General features: G+C 42.7%; 7 protein-coding genes across 7 annotated transcripts in view; 2 read left to right on the forward strand and 5 right to left on the reverse strand.

Moving 5' to 3' along the window:
- The window catches only part of LOC130689809 (cyclin-dependent kinase 1-like), a 96545-nt gene that overhangs the window by 55928 nt on the left and 19277 nt on the right, over positions 1-21340 (reverse strand). The gene's annotated exons all lie outside the window — the stretch shown is intronic.
- LOC130689885 (uncharacterized) overlaps positions 1-21340 on the reverse strand; it is a 29761-nt gene that overhangs the window by 3591 nt on the left and 4830 nt on the right. The gene's annotated exons all lie outside the window — the stretch shown is intronic.
- LOC132088032 (uncharacterized protein K02A2.6-like) lies at positions 248-4384 on the reverse strand. Its single transcript, XM_059495597.1, has one exon. It carries the CDS (start codon positions 4382-4384, stop codon positions 248-250), a length of 4137 nt encoding a protein of 1378 aa, XP_059351580.1.
- On the forward strand, positions 5186-6583 carry LOC130689891 (cuticle protein 19.8-like). Its single transcript, XM_057512833.2, has 3 exons — positions 5186-5243; positions 5317-5568; positions 5637-6583. Exons 1-3 carry the CDS (start codon positions 5238-5240, stop codon positions 6393-6395), a joined length of 1017 nt encoding a protein of 338 aa, XP_057368816.1. The 5' UTR covers positions 5186-5237; the 3' UTR covers positions 6396-6583.
- Positions 8630-11673, reverse strand: LOC130689888 (uncharacterized). Its single transcript, XM_057512830.2, has 4 exons — positions 11565-11673; positions 10747-11218; positions 10203-10672; positions 8630-10125 (listed from the first exon to the last, which is right to left on the reverse strand). Exons 2-4 carry the CDS (start codon positions 11186-11188, stop codon positions 8872-8874), a joined length of 2166 nt encoding a protein of 721 aa, XP_057368813.2. The 5' UTR covers positions 11189-11218; positions 11565-11673; the 3' UTR covers positions 8630-8871.
- LOC130689467 (uncharacterized) lies at positions 13300-14882 on the forward strand. The gene is made up of 3 exons (XM_057512416.2): positions 13300-13305; positions 13347-13496; positions 13563-14882. Exons 1-3 carry the CDS (start codon positions 13300-13302, stop codon positions 14838-14840), a joined length of 1434 nt encoding a protein of 477 aa, XP_057368399.1. The 3' UTR covers positions 14841-14882.
- On the reverse strand, positions 15034-21010 carry LOC130689881 (uncharacterized). Its single transcript, XM_057512815.2, is given in 5 exon segments — positions 15034-15233; positions 15236-15614; positions 15722-16750; positions 16822-16889; positions 20506-21010. Coding segments are annotated over 5 exon segments (2049 nt in total). The 5' UTR covers positions 20972-21010; the 3' UTR covers positions 15034-15126.

Below are 21340 nucleotides of genomic sequence, written 5' to 3' on the forward strand. Positions count from 1 at the left end.
CTTGGTCAACTGTCCTTGTATTCTTAGTTCCTCTCTCTGCTCAGCTCCCCTACCGGGTGTGTGAGCACACTACAACATCTCCCTTTTTCACATCCACAATGCGACAACACAGACGAGAGTAACAATGAGAAACGAATTGACATAAACGAGGCAGCACTACGACAATGAACATGATAACACTGACAACGAGTTAGACTGGCGACCGGAACAGGAGAGCGAGAGAGAGATAGGTTAATATGCATTGGACTCAGTTTTGTTTAGAATATACTTTTCCCGACCGAGTTTGAAACTGTACCAGCCTCTGCTGCCGACCAGCTGGTTCTACGGCCTGTTGAGCGTTGTTGTTGTTGGGGCTGACGGTCGGTGTTACCTGGTTGGCCAGCTTAGGTTCTCGTTGGCGGGGCTCCTCGGCGACCACTCGACCAGCGGGCCCTTGTGGTGTTAGAACTCGGCGTTTAGGAACGTCCAACAGATCTCGCCAAGGGGAGCTGACTTGCTGACCAGGACGGTCGGCTATGCGGCGTACTACTGGTGGCAACTTGTCGACGTTAATTGCGCTCCTGTTGCGCCTGAAGGAACGTCCATCACTCGTTTTGACCAGGTATGAGTTTGGCTCTGGGCAGACTTCCGTTACCACGCCTCTTAGCCAGATACCTGAGACTAGTACTCGCACGTACTGGCCTACACGCAGTGATGAACACCGAATATCTGGGACATACCTATGGAAGAACGACGCTTCCGCTTGCTTTTTCTGCAGCTGCTGAACCACTCTGGTTGCTGGGACTGCTGCCGGTTGAAGTTTGGGCCGTAAGAACGGCAGAGCACCGCGCAAATTTCGGCTTTGCAACAGCACCGCTGGCGACGGAAGGGACTCTGACAGTGGAGTTGAGCGAATTGCCGCCAAAGCTTCAGACAGCGTTCTCTCTTCTTGAAGCATCTTCAGAAGTGTCCTTTTGACAGTTTGGATATGACGTTCCGGCAGGCCATTGGAGCGGGGGTACTCTGGACTCGACGTTACGAGGCGGCAGTTATGTCGAGCGCAAAATGCCCTCATCTCAGCGTTTGCGAAGTGGGTCCCATTGTCTGTTTTGATGACTTCTGGTGACCCAAAATCGGCGAATATTCTGTCAAGCTCCATAACTGTTGCCGCCGCTGACAGATCTTTTACCTGAGCTGCACACGGCCACTTGCTGTAGGCATCTACCGTCAACAAATATGACCGTCCCTGGAACTTGAAGATATCAGCCGATACGAACTGAAATGGGTATACAGGCAGTTCTACGGGGTATAGCGGCTGTGACGGGTTGCGGGTTCGATTTGACTGACAGATGTTGCAGCTCGCTACGACATTTTTGACTTGATCCTCACATCCCGGCCAATAAATCGCCGATCTGGCTCTCAACACACACTTAGTTTCGCCGAAATGGCCACTGTGAATGCCTTTTAGCACCTCCTGCCGTAGTGACGTGGGAACTATTAAGCGCTCTTTATACAGGAGCAACCCGTCCACCTCAGCAATATCATGTTTCACTGTCCAGTAAGGTTTTGCAGGAACCGGGCATTGGCTTTTATGGTCTGGCCATCCTTTTAAGGTTAGTTTCTTTACTAGCTGTAACGTTGGGTCCTCCGCCGTTGCTTCTGCGTATCGAGCGCGTGTGTCAGCTGCCGGGGCTATCTGATGTAACACGAAGAACACTTGTTCTTCACACAATTGGGTGACATCATCTTGATACTGATTGGGCACAGGGGCCCTGCTTAGGGCATCAGCAACGAACAACTCTTTTCCCGGCTTATACCGGAGGCTAAAATCGAACCGCTGGAGTTGTAGTCTCATGCGCTGTATTCTGGGAGAACTGGCGGCTATTGGCTTTTCCAACAGACCAATTAACGGGTTGTGGTCCGTTTCCACTACTACGGGCTGTCCAAACACGTACTGCCGAAAGCGCATAAGCCCAAACTGGACCGCCAACAGCTCCTTTTCAATTTGAAAATATCTCTTTTGTGTAGGCGTAAGAGAGGTGGACGCGTATGCTACCGGTTGGCCATCCTGCAACAATACAGCCCCGATTCCTATAGACGAGGCGTCAGCTGAGACCACCACTGGCTTCGACGGGTCGAACAGACGTAACACTGGAAGCGTGGTCACCGCAGTCTTAATCTTCTTCATGACCGCCTTCTGTGGCTCTTCCCAAGTCCAGGCTGTGTCATCTTTTAACAGATCCCTAAGCGGACGGGTGAGGCTAGCAAGGTTCTGACAAAACTTGTCGAGATAAGTAACCATACCCAGCAGGCGGACGAGGCCCTTTTTGTCTTCGGGCTCCGGCATGTTTACGATAGCTTTAACTTTTTCTGGGTCCACTTTTAGTGCCCCTTCCGTTATTACGTGTCCTAGCCAGGGGAGTTCTTTTTCGAAGAACCGGCACTTTGACAGTTGCAGCTTTAGGTTATGCTTTCTGCAGCGAACGAGCACTTGTCTAAGGTTAACTTCCACTTCTTGGAGTGTTTCTCCTACTACCAGAAAATCGTCGAAATAAATAAGCGCACCCTTCAAATCACCAAACAAACTAGCCATTGTTTCTATATAAACTTCTGGTGCAGACTTGATTCCGAAAGGCATTCTGAGGAACCTGTACCGGCCCCTTGGTGTTGCCATGGTGCAGAGGTAAGACGCTTCTTCTGTTAGCGGTATTTGATAGAAACCCGACGCCGCATCAAGACTACAGAAGTACTTGGCGTTTCCGATTTTCGCAAAGAGCTGTTCGGCTGTGGGCACCGTGAAGTGTTGTCTTTGGATCGCTTTGTTGAGGGCAGACGGATCCAAGCACACCCGGACGTCTCCATTTGGCTTTCCGACAACCACCATTCTGCTTACCCACTCAGTCGGCTCCGTAACAGGTGTAATTATGTGATTTTTGACCATCTCGTCAAGCTTGTTGAACACTGTCTTCTCTAACTTGAACGGCAGGCGGCTTGCTGCAGAGACTGTTGGCTGGATCCTACCTTCTCCCGTGATGAGCTTGATGTCGTGCGCTACTGGCAGCCTTCCCAACTGGTTACTAAAAACGTCACTAAACTCAAACACTATTGTAGGACACTTATCAACAGGCAACGGCTTTATCACATGCACTCTGTGGATGAGGTTCAGCCGCTCGCATGTGCGAAGTCCCAGTATGGCAGGCTGTCCCGGCTCATCCACCACTACGAAGCTTACTTTGTTAACCTTGTTCTTGTGGCAAATTTCCGTGCAGTAGACCCCAACAACCGACAAATATCCACCCTTTGCTCCGTAACTTCGAACTTTTGGCCCCGGCTGAAGACGGCGAAGGCTTCGAGGGACACACTTGAACAGCTCATACGGCAGGAGGTCGCAACTGGCTCCAGAGTCAAGTTTGAACTTAACCATCACGCCATCTACTGAAATGTTTTCAAACCACTCTTTATCACTCCCATTCGTTTCCAGCGCTTGAACTACGTAGTCTTCATCAAAATTGAAACCGGTCTCAAAACGTTGAGGAAGATAGTCATACTCATCGTCAACAGTGTGTACTCTTCCATCACGTGGTGGATATCTGGACGGGCGAGGGTGGGCTGATTCGCGCCGATCGCAGTTTGGTGGACGCCGGTTGCTGCTGCAACAACTTGCGTAATGTCCCACTGAACCGCACTGGAAACAGGTGACATTGACGGCACGACAATTATTATGACCGTGCTGGCGCCCGCAGTTGGGACACTGTGCTTTTTTATTTTCATCTTTTTGGCCACTTGTGCCTGAACGGTTCTCTTGCCTGCGGGCTTTTCTATGATCCAAACTATGTGTCTTCTCAGCCTCAGTACTTTGAGCCTCGATTTGGGACAATTGAGACTTGGATGACTCACAAGCTCTTGTAATTTCAGTCGCTTTTTCCAAGGTCAGGTCTTTCTCGAACAACAACTTTTCGCGGACTTTACCGTCAGCCACACCAAGCACTATTTGATCACGTAAGATTGCAGAGGAGGCGTCTCCATAATTACAGTTTTTTATTAATGCTCGCAGGTCAACCAGCCAAGTGTCGAACGACTCTCCCTGTTGTTGATGACGACGCAAAAACTTGAAACGTTCGAATACCTCACTGCGGCGTGGTTCAAAATAACCGTCAAACTTGTTTAGCACCGGCTCAATTTTCTTAGAATCTCCCTCTGTTGCGAACGTAAACGTGTCGTACACTTTGAGACCCTCAATGCCAAGAAGCGTGAGAAGGACACCAACCAATACCTCTTCGTCATCTTCTTCTTTTCTTGTGGCTATCAAAAACCACTGGAACTGTCGACGCCACACTGCCCACTGTGTGGCCAAATCACTAGCCGAAAACGAAAACGGCTCTGGGGCTTTGAGTGAGGAAGCCATGACGAGAGAAAGCAGAAAAACTTTTTTTTTTTTTTTTTTTTTTTTTCTTTGGAGGCAGCGTGGTTCACACGTGGTCTCTTTGTTTCAAAAGGCGGGAGACGATCCCACTTCTGACACCATGTTATAGCCTTGAAGTGTCTTGGTCAACTGTCCTTGTATTCTTAGTTCCTCTCTCTGCTCAGCTCCCCTACCGGGTGTGTGAGCACACTACAACACTAACTAAACGATTGCCAAACTGTTCTCACTATGCTCACATGAGCCAACTGAGTTTCTAGAATTCTTAAACTACGGAACGGCTCGGAAACTAAAAGAAAGCCGAATTTCCCATAGATGTAATAGTACGCCGAGTTTTCTCTTTTTTATGTATTGTGCTTCATTTGCTTATTGCGTGTTGACCGATGAACAGTATTTCATTTTAAATAACTATTCATACGTACATCTTTCAACGAGAAAAGCATAAAAGGCGACTTTCACTTTTATTATGTCTCAACGGGTTTGATAAGCAACTAAAATAGCAAGTGCTTCTGTTTTCTGCGACATGTTGTGCGCAAGAGAACTAATAAGCTTGTGAATTTATTCCTATAAAGCAAAACATCTCTTTGAAACGAACGAAAAAGGATTGAGAAATTCGCCGCATTGCATAACGATGATAATAGAAATCTGCTTTCACGTGTATTCAATTAAATTGCACACATTTGACAATTGCCTTGCACCCCCAACCATGCATTCTGATTTCCGGCCTTCAGGAATCATAGACGATTCAATTCAGAAAACGAATGCCAATATAAAATGAAACAGACAGTGGAAGCAAGTCAGTTGACGAGCTCATCCTTTCCACAACACATACGCAAACATGAACGTAAGTCCTCCAACGTCCATTACATCTTTAAAACTAAAACGTCCTTTGCATTAATTGAAATTGTGAATCATAGGTCTTCATTTTCACAGTGTTGTGCTCGATGACAACAGTAGCGTTTGGTCAAGATGATTCTACTTGGCAGGAACCTGTTTCTGGACGTGATTCGACAGCCGAATATGATCCCGCACCTGTTAAGGCTCCACCTTCTGATCCCATCGTGGTCACCATTCCCACCACTGCCAAAGCCATTGCTACCGCATATTCTGCTGCTCTAGTTCAATCTGCACCAACAGGACCAGTCAAGTTCCCTGAACAATCATCAGCAGTACATTCTTTAAATTAAATTTTAAAAAATCCAAATAATAAAGACTCTAATTGATTTTTGGTTTGAAGCCAATGCCCTTAATGCCTTACAGTTTCGAATATGGAGTGGACGATGATGCGAGTGGCTTGGATTTCGGGCACAAGGAAAGCAGTGACGGTGCGATTGTCACGGGAACATATTACGTTTTGCTGCCTGACGGACGTATGGAAACAGTCAATTACAAAGCTGATGGTAATGGATACGTAGCAGAAGTTTCCTATGAAGGAGAGGCCAAATATGACGCTGTCCAAACTCAGCAATCGGGCGGAACTACATCAGGGACTTCCGGACAGCTGCAAGCTTCTTCCAATTCCGGTGCACCATCTAATCGCCCGCCACAACCGCCTTCCGTCCCTACTGGTGCACCTAAAGCACCTAAACTGCCAGCCGCTGTTCCAGCGAAAGCTCCACAAGTATCAGCTCCAGTGTGGCCGGCTGTTAAACCACCGGTGGTCCCTAACGCTCCGGTTGTTAGCCCTACTCTTTCTGTCCCTCCTGCCATTCCTGCTGTTGTTAATGCCCCTGCTCCTGTTCCAGTGTACGGTCCGGCTCCAACTTCAGCTCCGGCTGCAAACTGGCCATCGAGTTCGCCTCAGTTATCCCAAACCCCGGCCGTACAAATTCCTGTAACTCCAGCGGAATTCGCTCGTTCACCTGTCCAGGTAGGAGTTCAGGCCTCTTATGGACAAGCTGCTCCTCCATCTGCAATTCCACCGTATCCGGTTGGACCAACTCCATTGAATCAAAGAAACACCCCTAAGCCTCCGTCTAATCCCTATTCTGTTTGAAGAGCTTAAATTGATATAAGGCCATAGAGTTTATGACAACCTCATGATCTTCTTATACGGAAACGAAATATGGAACCTGCTTTTAAATATAGATATTTAAATAAGATTTAAATATAACTATAATATTATAATATCAGAGTTTGTCTAACGAATCTCGCAATTAGTCGACAATAACAATACGATTTATTGAACACCTTTTCAAATAATTCATGAATGTTATGACATAGCGCTCAACATTTCTCAAATTCTTTCTGGCTTTTGATTCGCAGAAATGATATGAGTAGTGATGATATGATATGAGTAAAATTCGTAGAATGACCTGATGAAAAAAAAGCACACTTGTTTCTTTTATTTTGGTTGTTGAATTTCTACATGCACGTGCACCTCTCAATCAATACATTTTCCACTGCAAATTTAATTTTTTTGTATCTTAAATAAATGATGTAAAGCTTCAAGGAAATCTATGTACGATAGAACCTGGGAAAGTATGGGCAAACTTTCCATGCTGGAAATTTCACCAAACAAAACCATACAGTTGCTCCAGATGCAGGTTCAATTTAAGATATCGTTGTCATAGTATTTTTTGTTTGGTTTATTTACTTTTAATGTTTCTTTTTCAACAGAGGAGCCTATGTTAGTCTAGGTTGTTTTACGAGCCATTAAAAATTAAAATGGTGAAAATAGAAAATGCCGGAATGGCCAAATTTGCTAAAGGGAAAGCGCGCTGGTCAAACGCCTTACATGCAAACTAATTTTAAACTAGTTTTCAGACATAGACCACAAAGCATGGATATAATTCATAGGTTCGTTCTATTCATAACAGAATGTTACGAATGTTTGTTTATTATTTGCCTAAATATTTTTTGAAGCGGGAAAACTCATGCACTGCTCCATTTTCCCGCGGTAGTGAATCGTTACGATTGTTTTGTGTCTTGCATAACATTTCGAGCATAGGCGGTCACTTTGTCTTAACCGGATGCGCTTATTACGGTGTTTAGAAAAAAAGTTAATTTCTCAATCACAATGCGATGCGTTATCTTGATCAATCATGATGATATAATGATTGATATAATCAAATTGCTCTCACCCTCTGCTCTTGCCTAAGCTGCTCCAACAGTATTTTAAATTCGATTTGTATTGTTATGGTAAGTTCACTTCAATTAATGTTTTACGTCTCATGATATGACACGGCACGCAGGTTAATAAAATTTCAGGAACAATAATGTTGATAGCAAGAAATTGCTGTGAATTAAAAAAACGATCGAGGGCATTTGCCACTTGAATCTGAGTTCTGCTGACATCTGTATAGCCACCACTCTGTGAGAATGTTAAGCAAACGGTGTGCTACGTCGGCCATTGCCACACCCCTACGTCGACACGAAGTCCAGCTGCCCCCCATACTACAATCACAATAAATACCGAATCATTAGAATCAGGTAGAGGTAAGAACTAATATGGTAGATGCCAATGACAATTGTTTGGCCTATTTGCGTACTATCTATACCGCTAGATTAAATCGAATGTGAGGTAGATTCTGACCTTCTCTTTCAAAAAGTCCACGATTCTTTCGGTGAGTTGCCTGGGTGGGCGTGGTCTTAATGCGGCATAAATCTTTGCGTGTTGGTTGTCTTCGAAAAATCTTTCCATTGCCGTTTGGGAACAGCCCTGCATTCAACTCAGATAGCTGTTACTTTGTCTTCTATCACAAGATATAACTTACTGTCTAGCTCGGCCCTGTTTGTTACACACACTGCACGCCTGTTATCTGTTATAAAAAATGAACGAACGAAACGCGAAAACATGTTTTGTTACGTTTTTACCTTGAAGTTTCCTGTTATATAGATTGGGCACGACACTCATACGCAATCGACTGAACTGCTAAGAATTAGTTAGCTATAGACATCAGCTGATTCATCAAATTAAATTCGCCGTAAACAAGCCTGTTGGGATCCGCGACATAAACTAATCAGTAGACTACCGACTACGCGTTCATTCCGCACGCTTGCATTAAGTTAGGATTCCGGATTTCTTCATAGGAAAAATCTTCTGTATCGAATGAACGGTGTAAAAGGAAACAGCTAAAATCGAACACGGTGGGAAGAATGAAAAAATTATTATGCTACTCATTCTTCTATTTTGTTGCTGATCCACCAACGCTATCAAAATAAATTTTTAATTGGTAGGGTGCATAAATAAGGAAACATAGAACTAGCTTTTAACTGACGAATTTATTCGGTCTTGTATTTAACCCCTTGTACCCATCTATAAATCCATATTCCGATACAAAGTGAGACAGAAATTAAATTTTCGAATATTTAGCAACCGCATTGGAAAGCCAAGTTACTGTGATAACTCACAAAATGAATATTTGGACTACAAAATTTAAAAAAAAAAGGTGAACTAGAAAAGAAATCTTCTTTGCTTCAGTATTTCCTAATAGGCCTGTATGTTTTATTTTAGTTTTTGAACTGCTTGGCTAAGTGCCTAAGTCACCGCCATCGGTAACGTTTCTCGTAAGCCGAACCTTTATCAATAGATCTTTAAAACTTCTAATCCTCTCCGAGTGTCCAGGCTTTTTTTCTTTTTCCTCGTTTTCAATCATCAGCTTAATATATTCGGGAGTGGAGAGCGGTTCACCTCGCAGTGCTATCTTCGTTAAATGATTTTTGTAGTGAATAATCTGATCCATCGCTTTAATAATGTCGAATTTCAGCTGCTCCGCCTCTCCTTGTAAGGCTTTCTTCAGTTCTTCCACATTTAGCGTCTTTTTCATTGCCTCGTCGTACTTTTTGCGAATGTCACAGAGAGTGCGAGTTTCGTCTTCTTGAACGTATTCCCACCTAGTGGGTTCGTTTGAATGAACGTCAGTTGCGCACTTTCCAGGGCAGACCTTGCACCTGCGACCTCTCATTCCTAAGGACGTCGCGGTATTTACCGCTGTATTGTATGTACTGCTCCAAATAAAATTGGTGACTGACTGAATGACTGTTTGTTGGTCTGTGTGACTGATTGAGGGACTGACATTATTAGCCGAATCGGGCATAGTAGGTGAAAATTGATCTGAATGCCAGAATGCAGGGCAAAAACCCGTCCACAAAATCCGGTTGCAAGGATAGTGGCACGTTACTTCGCACTTGGAGCAATTCAGTGCTGTTAAATGCATTCCGACCTCAACCTTTTTCTTCTTGGGTACTTTCACAGTGATTTTAAAGTCCTTATTAGCGTTAACATGGTCTTTGTTAAGGGTGATGATTTTCTCGGTCTTCCATAATTCTTCAATTTTCATGAGGTGCGCTTGAATGGTGGTTTCTAGGCCCTTAATAGCGATCTGTAGACTTTCTCGGCAATTCAGTACTTCTTTCGTGAGTTGGAGCGATTTGATCGGCATATTTGATAACTCAGCAAAAAACGATTGAAAATTTTGCATTGCTTTCCGCCATTCGATTGGAGACATATCATCATCTGGTATCTGATTCGAGGCATAGACTACCCCGTTGTTAAATTTTTGATGACAGGGCTTGTTATTGGAATCCATTTGGCAAGGAAGTTTAGCCTCCTTAATAGCTGCTAATACAGAAGGTTGACTTCCATCCGCAAAAGTGACCAAGATGCGAACGTTTTCGCCGATATCTTTACCAAAAATGGACAGTACCGAATTGAAGATGTAAGTCTGAGAGCTCGTAAGGCGAGCCAGCGCAGACTGCGCTACAAAGCCAACTGCGTTCAATTCCTATGATAATAATGAAAAATAAATCAACAGTGAAAGAATCATAAATAAAAATTTTGTAAATAATAACGACACTATACTTGAATGCCATTTTCGTGTTCAAAGAATTGTTTGATGGCTGAAGTGATTTGTTTGTCACGCTCGATACCTTCGGTATCACCGAATCCAGGAGTGTCAACAATCGTCAGAGAATAAGGAATGCGGAAACCATTTCTGTAATGGATGTCGTATGCCGTGACTTTTCTGGTCTGGCTAAAAGCTTGAGATGTCTCGTTTTCATCGATAAGTATGAAACGAAAAGGATCCTCCCATTGAATGCCTAATACATAATTGATCATGGCATTGATCATGGTGGTCTTGCCTGAACCAGTGGCACCCATCAGAAGAATGGTTTTGCATCCCCTGCTTCCGAAAGGATCTGGCTCACCGAAGGAGAACCGCCTGATGATGGAAGACGCTCCGGAGAAAGTTAATGATCGTTCCAACGGCAACTTGTACACAGTCATGCCGTTAACGTTTTTTTGATATGTTATTTTTAGTGCTATGTGTTCTTGTTTTTGATTTCTGTGATCCATCATGGTACTGTCATCCGTTTTTCATTGTTTGATGCAGTTTTGTCAGTGCTTGATGCTAAATAATTCGTGCTGCTCATTGATACTTGTGGCTTTTCTAACGGTGTAAGTGGCGCGCGTTCCGCCGTTGGGGTTGCGGATGACAAAACTGATGCAACACCAAGCTCTGTTTTGAGCTTCCTGATCGCATTGGGTGGAACACGGCTCGTTAAAGCGTCTCCATTTTCCAATTCATCTTTGATATCACCTACGTCCAGTAAGTTGTTGGCGACTAGTATATAACTAAAGGCGTCCAGTCTATGTTTTTTCAGAATTTTCATCAATTCAGAGGACAACAAATGAACAGCTGAATCTTTGAGGAAGGGCATAGCGCTGGACACAGTAGACGTCCCTTCCTTTGCTATATTGAAATAGATTTCGATTATTTCACTCATGTTGGCTTCCGAGTCTTTCATGAGGCGCTCTAGGCGCTGAACTTCCTTATCTACGTCCATTTTTCTTTTTTTTTGTCACCTTAAGCCAACCTGGAAATAGCCAAAAATGCACAGCGTAACTTAATAATAAATAAATAACTTCGCTCTAACCGTCTTGATAGGATACATCTCTTAGCCAAACCTTTATGTAATGTAAATAGTAATTTTGAAACAATTTCTTTTACGTTACTCTTTCCTGTGATAAACGCTGGGGAAAATTCGACAGACATTTTTTCTATTTCAAATTCGTTTGCTTACGTAACTTAACTATTATCTACATAGCCACATATTACTAAGTCTTTCCTTGTGCTACCTATTCATAATGCAGTTTCTGTATTGCAACAAGAAAAGAGGCTAGGGATCAATAAACATTGAATAATTATTCCTATTGACTGACCTGTTGAATACGGTGAAGAACTAATAAGGTTAGTTTTCAGGAACTTATGTGGTCGCAATAGCAATAACCATATTGCGCAGACACAATATGGAGTCAACGACGAATAAAGTCTAATGGTGATAACAATATCCAACGGGCACTGATATAGTTTGATAGGGCTATTTATCTTTGTGTTATCGAACGCTATCCAAGTCGTATTCGCTGGGCCTTCGCGTCAGCGTGCTGTACGTCAGTGAGTTTATATTAACTGTTATTCAGAGCAAGCAAACATTTCTAGATAAACTTTGAAGTTGATTAGCAAAGTCGATCAAGTTCTTTTCACCATGTACAGTATCCATGTTGGACTGAAACAACGGAGCGTAACGATAAGCCCGAGGAAAAACTAGCGAATAAAAACCAAAATAGGGCCCTATGTAATGATGTGACCAAAGCAAGTATGTACAAGTGGACTACATGGACGTGTGTTTCCGGAATTTTCGCAAATTGTCTCAGTTGTTTCAATAAGATATTGTAAGACAAAGGCATCGCATAAACTAGGATGTGAGCAGCTGTTCAAATAAAATAATGATAACAATCATCGCGATTATAGGAACAAACATCATATTTTTCAAAAATCTAACTAAACGATTGTCGAACTGTCCTCACTATGCTCAAATGAGCCAACTGAGTTTCTAGAATTCTTAAACTACGGAACGGCCCGGAAACTAAAAGAAAGCCGAATTTCTCACAGATGCAATAGTATGTCGAGTTTTCTCTTTTTTGCGTGTTGTACTTCATTTGCTTGTTGCACATTGACCGATGAACAGTTGTTCATTTTAAACAACTATTCATACGTACATCTTTCAACGAGAAAAGCATAAAAGGCGACATTTTCTTTTATTATCTCAACTGGTTTGATAAGCAACTGAAATAGTAAGTGCTTCTGTTATCTGCGATATGTTGTGCGAAAGAGAACAAAGCTTGTTAACTTATTCCTATAAAGTAACATCTCTTTGAAACGAACGGAAAAGAATTGAGAAATTCGACGCATTGCATAAAGATAATAGAAACCAGCTTTCAGGTGTATTCAATTAAATTGCACACATTTGACAATTGCCTTGCACCCCAACACATGCAATTCTGATTTCCGGCCTTCAGGAATCATAGACGATTCAGTTCAGAAAACGAATGTCAATATAAAATGAAACAGACAGTGGAAGCAAATCAGTTGACGAGCTCATCCTTTTTGGCAACACATCCGCAAACATGAACGTAACACAGCTAAGATGAAGCTAAAGAAAGAAAAGGTGCGAGAGTATATCGGCATGTGACTACCGAGTTAAAACATTGAGGAGAAAATTTAAGAACTCTTTGTTTTCCTTACGGAGCACACGATTTTCTTGCCGCTCGAAAGCGAAATAAATGAATGGAAGAAAAGAGAAAATTCCGAAAGCAATGCACGGTGAATGTTTGGTCTTCTCTCACTGGTCAGTTTCGTGTTCCCACCTGTGGCGGCTATTTGGAGAAATATAAAGCTCAATGTTCCTCCTGTTTCTCGTTCCCAATCCTACCACGTTTTCAATATAGTTACAGTGATGCAAGTGGTATTAGATTTGTACCATCACAAACTCATGTAGAAAGATAAAGGTAAATCCATGTTCCTCCTGTTTTTCGTTCCAATCCTACCTTGTTTTTAACTTAATTACAGTTTTGCAAATGGTTTTGGATTTGCACCATCACAAACTCAAATAAAAAAATGAAGGTAAATTCGAATGAAAATTTTCATCGACCCTTTTACAATAGTATAAAGAAATCAATTTTTTGTTCCTCAATGGCCGGCAATTTTACAGTTGTATTGCATGTTGGTCGCCAGTGGTGAGTGAAGTAGCTGCTAGAAGAGCTGCAACGAGACAAGCGTCACCTGACGAATACCAACCCGAGTCGAAGGCTTACGTGAGTATCTACACTCATTTCGCTTTTCAAATTCCGAATTACAATTAATTTTGTCACTGATAACAGGGAATGCCATACAACTTCGACTATTCGGTTTATTATCCTTCGTCTTTTAATGACCACCGTCAGCAAGAGACGATCGATGTTAAACGAGTTGATGGCGCGTATCGTGTCGCACTTTCCAACGGCCGCACGCAAATCGCGACTTACTATGTCGAAGGTGACAGTGGTTTCCAAGCCAAGGTTCGTTATGAAGCTACAGTAAACGGACCACCACTCAGCACACCCTACGAAGGTCCCGAACCGCATCACGAAGCCAGGCGACCGACTTATGCACCTGTACATGAACCGAGAAGACCGCACTATCCTCCACCTTACGAGCCACAAAGACCCCATTATCCTCCACCGCAAGAATCTCTTTACCGTCCAAAGGAACCTGAGCATCCACCTGCACACTTACACAAGAAGCCGTTTTACGTAGAGACGCCAACGGATTCGAGTGAAGCTCCTGTTGATGAAGACGAACCTTCCACCATTTCCCCACCGGTTAACGAAGAACCGAAATCCGAACCGGAACCAATCAGTGAAGGACATCGGCCTCATAATGGCTATTCTGAAAACCCTTCTGCTAAACCTTATACCAGACCGAACCCATATCCACAGGGCTACGTTCTTTACGCTCAACGTGAACACCCTCAACCTCACGATGGCTATTCTCCCAAGTTGTACAAACAATTTCAAGGAGACTACGGTAGGAGAATCCAGCCTCATGATGGTTATTCTCCTAAACCTTACAATGAGCGTAAGGAAGAATATACACCTAATCTACCTCACGATGGCTACTCACCCAAGCTGTACAACGAGCCGAAAGAAGCCTATCCCGCTAAACCTTACAAACACGAAGGCTATCCCGCTACCTCCTATGAAGGCTCCACACCTAAACCTTATCCACCCAGGATTGCTGAAGATTATCCTCCTCGTCGTTTACCTCACAGCGGTTACACGAAGTCAAATGACGTTAGTGAAGAACAACAGCCAACGAGACCGTCCCATCCGCGTTACCACGACGGTTACATCGAAAGACATCCTCATCGAGAGTTGAAGCAAAGTGTTGAAGTTGGAGAAAGAAAACCTCATACGGGTTATCCCGACAACGGCGTGAGTGATGCCGGTCGTCCTACCAGTGAGAAACGAAGGCGTAGCCAATCACCCAGGAAAGTACGCCAACGTTACGTGCAAACAAATTTGCGTAGAGTACAAGATGTAAGGGATAGGCAACCAAGCCAGCGTCGATTGGTCCGAATGGCAGTACAACCATATCATGCTGCAATGACTAGACAGTAATAAGTTTCGTTTTCCCACCTTCAATAACCAGACTGAGGTGCAGGACACCAACACTGGTCATTTTTCGTTTTCTAAATATTTCATTGAAGTTTTAACCTTTTTCATAGCTTCAGTTTACTTTCGTTTTACAATTCGTTACGATGACAGTATGTGAACAGTAACAGTGTTAAAACAGACTTGTTTCTTAGCATTGTTTTATTTTGGTTGTTGAATTTTCTACATAAACATGCACCTCTCAATCAATACATTTTTCGATTAATTACATAATTCGATTTACATAATTCGATTAAGGCGATGGTTTCTCTGTCTTTCGCGAGTCTTCCATTTTCATGAGGTGCACTTGAATGGTGGTTTCTAGGCCCTGTATAGTGATCTGTGGACTTTCTTGGCTCTCAATACTTCTTTGGTGCGTTGCAGCGATTTGATCGACATTTTTGATAATTCAGCAAAAAACGATTGAAAATTTTGCATTGCTTTATCCCAATCGATTGGAGACAAACGATCACCTGGTATCTGATTCGAGCAGTAGACAACCCCGTTGTCAAAACTTTGATGACAGGGCTCCATATTGGAGTCCATTTGGTAAGGAAGATTAGCTATCTTAATAGCTGCTAATACAGGAGGTTGCCTTCCATCCGCAAAAGTGACCAAGTAGCGAACGTTTTCTCCGATATCTTTACCAAAAATGGACAGTACCGAATTGAAGATGTACGTCTGAGAGCTCGTAAGGTGAGCCAGCGCAGACTGCACTACGATGCCAACTGCATCCAATGCCTATGTTAATGAACCAATCAAACTAAATTAATGAATTAATAATGAAAAATAAATCAAAAGTGAAAGAATCATAAATAAAAATTTTGCAAATAATAACGAGACTATACTTGATTGTCATGTTCGTGTTCAAAGAATTGTTTGATGGCCGAAGTGATTTTTTTGTCACGATCGATACCTTCGGTATCACCGAATCCAGGAGCGTCAACAATCGTCAGAGAACACGGAATGAGGAAACCATTTCTGTAATGGATGTCATAAGCCCTAACTTCAATGGTCTGGCTAAAAGCTTGAGATGTCACGTCTTCATCGATAAGCATGAAACGAAAAGGATCCTCCCATTGAACGCCTAATACATAATTGATCATGGCATTGATCATGGTGGTCTTGCCTGAACCAGTGGCACCCATCAGAAGAATGGTTTTGCATGGCTTGCTTCCGGAAGGATCTGGCTCACCGAAGGAGAATCGACTGAGGTTGTAAGACGCTCGGAAGAAAAATGATGATCGTTTTAACGGCAACTTGCACACCAACATGTCATTTTCGATTTTTATACTGGTACATTGGCTTTTTATTTTTATTGCTAGCCTATTTTCGTCAAAAAGTGATGCAGCTTCCTGATCCAAAGACACTTCGGTGCCCACCGGTACTTTTTGCTTACGGAACGCGGCTGATGTTGCGAATGCGTCTGCTAGTTTAGCGGATGCCACTGTTGTTGTTGCGTTTGAGACACATTGACGACCCAAAGAGATCATTCTGCTCATTCTATTCTCCATCCTGGATAGCTCGGCAAACAAAAACTCAAAATTTTGTATTGCGTTGTCCCACACGTTGGGAGACAACCTACCACCTGGTGTCTGATTCGAGGCGTAGGCTGCATCGTTGTTAAAACTCCGGTGACACGGTTCTCCCTTGGAACCCATTAAGCAAGGAAGATTGGCCTCCTTAATAGCTGCTAAGACAAGCGGCTGCCTTCCATCAGCGAAATTGATGAAGGTGATGGGTCTTCGATCCCCGATCTTAGTCAGAATCTTTGGATTTTTGCCAAAAATGGACAATACCGAACTGAAGATGTTCTTCTGATCCACCGTGAGATGAGCCAGTGCAGACTGCACAACAAAGCCAACTGCGCTCAGTCCCTGTGGTAATAATTTGTGAAATTATAGGTTGAAAAAGAAAAATTTCAAACATAATAAATGAAAGTCCATACTTGGATGCCATTTCTGTCACTAACAAGTTGCTTGACGGCCGAAGTGATTTCTTCATCACGCTTGTTACCTCCGAAATAACCAAATCCCGGAGTGTCGACGATCGTCAGCGAAAATGGAATGCGAAAACCGTCTCTGTAATGGATGTCGTACACTGTGACGTGTTTTGTTTGACTTAAAGCTTCAGGTGTCACGTCTTCATCGATAAGTACGAAACGAAAAGGATCCTCCCATTGAACGCCCAGCACATAATTGGTTATGGCGTTGATCATGGTGGTCTTGCCTGAATCGGTGGCACTCATCAGAAGAATGGTTTTACATGCCTTGCTTCCGCAAGGATCGGGCTCACCGAATGCGAATCGCCTGACGATGGAAGACGCCTCGGGGAAATTTTTTACTTTGTTCACTTGCAACTTGTGCAAAGCCATGCCATTAACATCTTTCATATATTGACATTGTTTTTTTATTTCCAATGCTAGCCTGCGCTCCTCAGCATGTACTGATGCACGATCTGAAGAGCTTGCGGTACCCGTCGGTGCTTGCAGCTTACCCAACGGTGCTGGTGTTGCGGATGCGACTCCTGGTGCAATACCGAATTCTAATTTTAGCCTCCGGATAGCGATAGCTGGAGCATTCATAGTAACCAAAACCTCTCCAAATTCCAAGTCATTTTTGACATCATCCACGTCCAGCAAGCTGTTGGCAACTAGGATATGGCTAAAAGCCTCCATTCTGTATTTTTTTATGACAGTTATCAATTCAGGCGACAGTAAGTCAACGGCTGATTGCTTGAGGAAGGGCATAACGCTGGACGCATCAGGCGTTCCGTCGTTTACTATGTTGTTATAGATGCTGATTATTTCACTCATGTTGGCTTGCGAGTCTGTCATGAGTTCCTTTAGACGTTGCACTTCCTTATCTACGTCCATTTTTACGTGGAGACAGCCAGAAATAGGCAAAAACATATACCGTTTCCTCGTAAAGTATGTATAATGCGAGAAAAAGGCTGAAGTTTTTCGTATTGCGAACCCTTTAAGTTACGTCCGTAAAAAGCTTAACTATTGCCTACATGCCACTTATCACTAAAAGCATATATCTTGTCCTATGCTTATTCATTATGAAGTGCTTGTACAAGCGAAACATACAAGTGATCAATAATTATTTGTATCATTAGAATGTAAACTGATAACTAACCAGTTGAATATGGTGAGAAACTAACTTTAGTTTACAGAAACTAACATGGCCGCAATAGCAGGGACGAAATGGTACACAGACACTGGCAAACAACGAGGACTAACTTCAAAGGTGGACGAGAATATCCTAAGGCTATTGAAATGGTTTTTGTGGAGCCTTTTTTTATCTTGTGTGCTTTATCAAAAGCCGTATTCGTGAGGTAATTGCGACAGAGTAGTCCGTAACTATCTTGGATGTCATCCAGGCAATCGTGAAATCCTTGATAAAAAATGGGGTTGGTGATTAAAGTTGTTGTATAGTTCTTTGCGCCATTTACTTTCTCCGTGTTGGAAAGAAATAAAGGAGCGCAACGATGCGTCCTGGAGAACAAGTGGCGAATAAAAACAAAATCGGGCCGTATGTATTGATGTGATTAAAGCAAATAAACCTTGGTACGTGCACTAGTTGCTTGCGAGCTTGAATCAAGTGAAAGAGAAAGGAATTCTATTCGCCAACTTGAATTGTAATTTGTCTCAATCGCTTTCCGAGAGCTAGTGAGACAAAAGTATAAACTAGGGGGGGGGGCTAAATTTCTAAATTATAGCGTGGCGTGTCATAAATATTTTGTTTTGCAATGACAAAATGCTCTTTTATCTTAAAAGAATGTCTTTATACAAACTTTCAACGCACTCAAAGTGGGAAAATTTTTTTGCATTGAATGAATGGTGTACAAGGAAATAGCTGAAATCGAACACTGAGGGAAGAATGACAAAGTTATTAAACTATCCCTTCTTCTATTTTGTTGCTGGTCGACCAACGGTCTTAAACTAAATTTCTAGTTGATAGGATGCATAAATAAGGCAACACAGAAATTGCTTTTAACTGATGAATTTATTCGGCTATGCATTATACCTCCTGTACACATCTACAAATCGATATACTGTTACAAAGTAAGATAGAAATTAAATTTTCGAATATTTAGCAAGCGCATTTGAAAGCCAAGTTGTTGTGATAACTCACAAAATGATTATCTGGACTATCAAATATTTAAAAAATGGTTAACTAGAAAAAAAAATTTCTTTGCTTCAGTATTTTGCTAGTTGCCTGTATGTTCTATTTTATTTTTGAACTGCTTGGCTAAATCACCGCCATCGGTAACGTTTCTCGTAAGCCGAGCCTTTCTCAATAGATCTTTAAAACTTTTGATCCTCTCCCAGTGTCCAGGTTTTTTATCTTTTTTCTCGTTTTCAATCATCATGTTAATATATTCGGGAGTAGAGAGTGGATCACCTCGCAGTGCTATCTTCTTCAAAAGGTTTGAGTAATGAGTAATCTGATCCATCGCTTTAATGATGTCGAATTTCAGCTGTTCTGCCTCTCCTTGCAAAGCATTCTTTAGTTCTTCCGCATTTAGCGTCTTTTCCATTGCCTCGTCGTACTTCTTGCGAATTTTATCGAGAGTTTGAATCTCTTCTTCTTGAACGTAATCCCACCTAGTTGGTTCGTTTGAGTGATCGTCAGTTGCACACTTTCCAGGGCAGACCTTGCAAGCGCGACCACTCGATGCTATGACCTTTGCCTTATTTACCGTTTTATTGCATAAAGCGAGGAAAGCATTAGTATTGGAAATAGAGGGATTGTCATTACTTGTCAAATCGGTCATATTAGAGAACAATTTTTCTGATAGCCCGAATGCAGGGCAAAAACCCGTCCAGAAATTCGGGTCGCAAGGATAATGGCACGTTACTTCGCAATTTGAGCAATTCAGTGCTGTTTGATTCATTTCGACCTCAACCTTTTTCTTCTTTAGTACTTTCACCGTGATTTCAAAGTCCTTATTAGCGTTAACATGGTCTTTATTCAAGACGATGATTTCCTCGGTCTTCCGCAATTCTTCCATTTTCATGAGGTGCGCTTGAAGAGTGGTTTCTAGGAACTGAACATTGATCTTTAGACTTTCTCGGCTATTCAATACTTCTTTAGTGAGTTGGAGCGATTTGTTCGGCATTTTGGATAACTCGGCAAAAAACGATCCAAAATTTTGCATTGCATTGTCCCATTCGATTGGAGACAAACGATCACCTGCCATCTGATTCGAGGCGTAGACCACACCGTTGTTAAAACTCTGATGACAGGGGTCCATATTTGAGTCCATTTGGCAACGAAGTTTACCCTCCTTAATAGCCGTTAACACAGGAGGGGGCCTTCCATCAGCGAAAGTGACCAGGAAGCGAACGTTTTCTCCAATATCTTTACCAAAAATGGACAATACCGAATTAAAGATGTAGATCTGAGAGCTCGTGAGGCGAGCCAGCGCAGACTGCACTACAAAGCCAACTGCATCCAATGCGTTCAATGAACCTCAAACTAATAATAATGAAAAAAATAAATCAAAAGTGAAAGAATCATAAATAAAAATTTTGTAAAATAATAACGAGACTATACTTGAATGCCATTTTCGTGTTCAAAGAATTGTTTGATGGCCGACGTGATTTGCTTGTCACGCTCGATACCTTGGGTATCACCGAATCCCGGAGTGTCAACAATCGTCAGCGAAAAAGGAATGCGGAAACCATTTCTGTAATGGATGTCGTATGCCGTGACTTTTCTGGTCTGGCTAAAAGCTTGGGATTTCGCTTTTTCGTCGATAAGCATGAAACGGAAAGGATCCTCCCATTGAACGCCTAATGCATAATTGATCATGGCATTGATCATGGTGGTCTTGCCTGAGCCAGTGGCACCCATCAGAAGAATGGTTTTACATGGCTTGCTTCCGGAAAGATCTGGCTCACCGAAGGAGAATCGCCTGACGATGGAAGACGCTCCGGAGAAAATTGATGATCCTTTCAACGGCAACTTGTACACAGACATGCCGTTAACGTTTTTCATACTGCTACATTCGTTTTTGATTTCTATTGGTAGTCTGGTCTTGTCAGTGTTTGATGCAGTTTTGTGATCTAAATCATTCGTGTTGCTCATTGATACTTGTGGATTTTCTAACTGTGTTGATGGTGCGCATTTCGCGCGTTCCATTCCGCTGCTGGGTGGCGCGATTCCGCTGCTGGTGTTAATAAGAAGTTGATGCAACACCGAGCTCTGCTTTGAGCTTCCTGATCGCATTGGGTGGGACATGGCTCGCTAAGGCGTCTCCATTTTCCAATTCATCTTTGACATCGTCCACGTCCAGTAAGTTGTTGGCGACTAGTATATAACTAAAGGCGTCCAGTCTATGTTTTTTCAGAATTTTCATCAATTCAGGGGACCATAAGCGAACAGCTGAATCCTTGAGGAAGGGCATAGGGCTGGACACAGCAGACTTCCCTTCCTTTACTATGTTGAAATAGATGT

This window comes from Daphnia carinata, chromosome 6 (assembly GCF_022539665.2).
Source record: "Daphnia carinata strain CSIRO-1 chromosome 6, CSIRO_AGI_Dcar_HiC_V3, whole genome shotgun sequence".
In the NCBI taxonomy this organism is placed as follows: Eukaryota; Metazoa; Arthropoda; class Branchiopoda; order Diplostraca; family Daphniidae; genus Daphnia; species Daphnia carinata.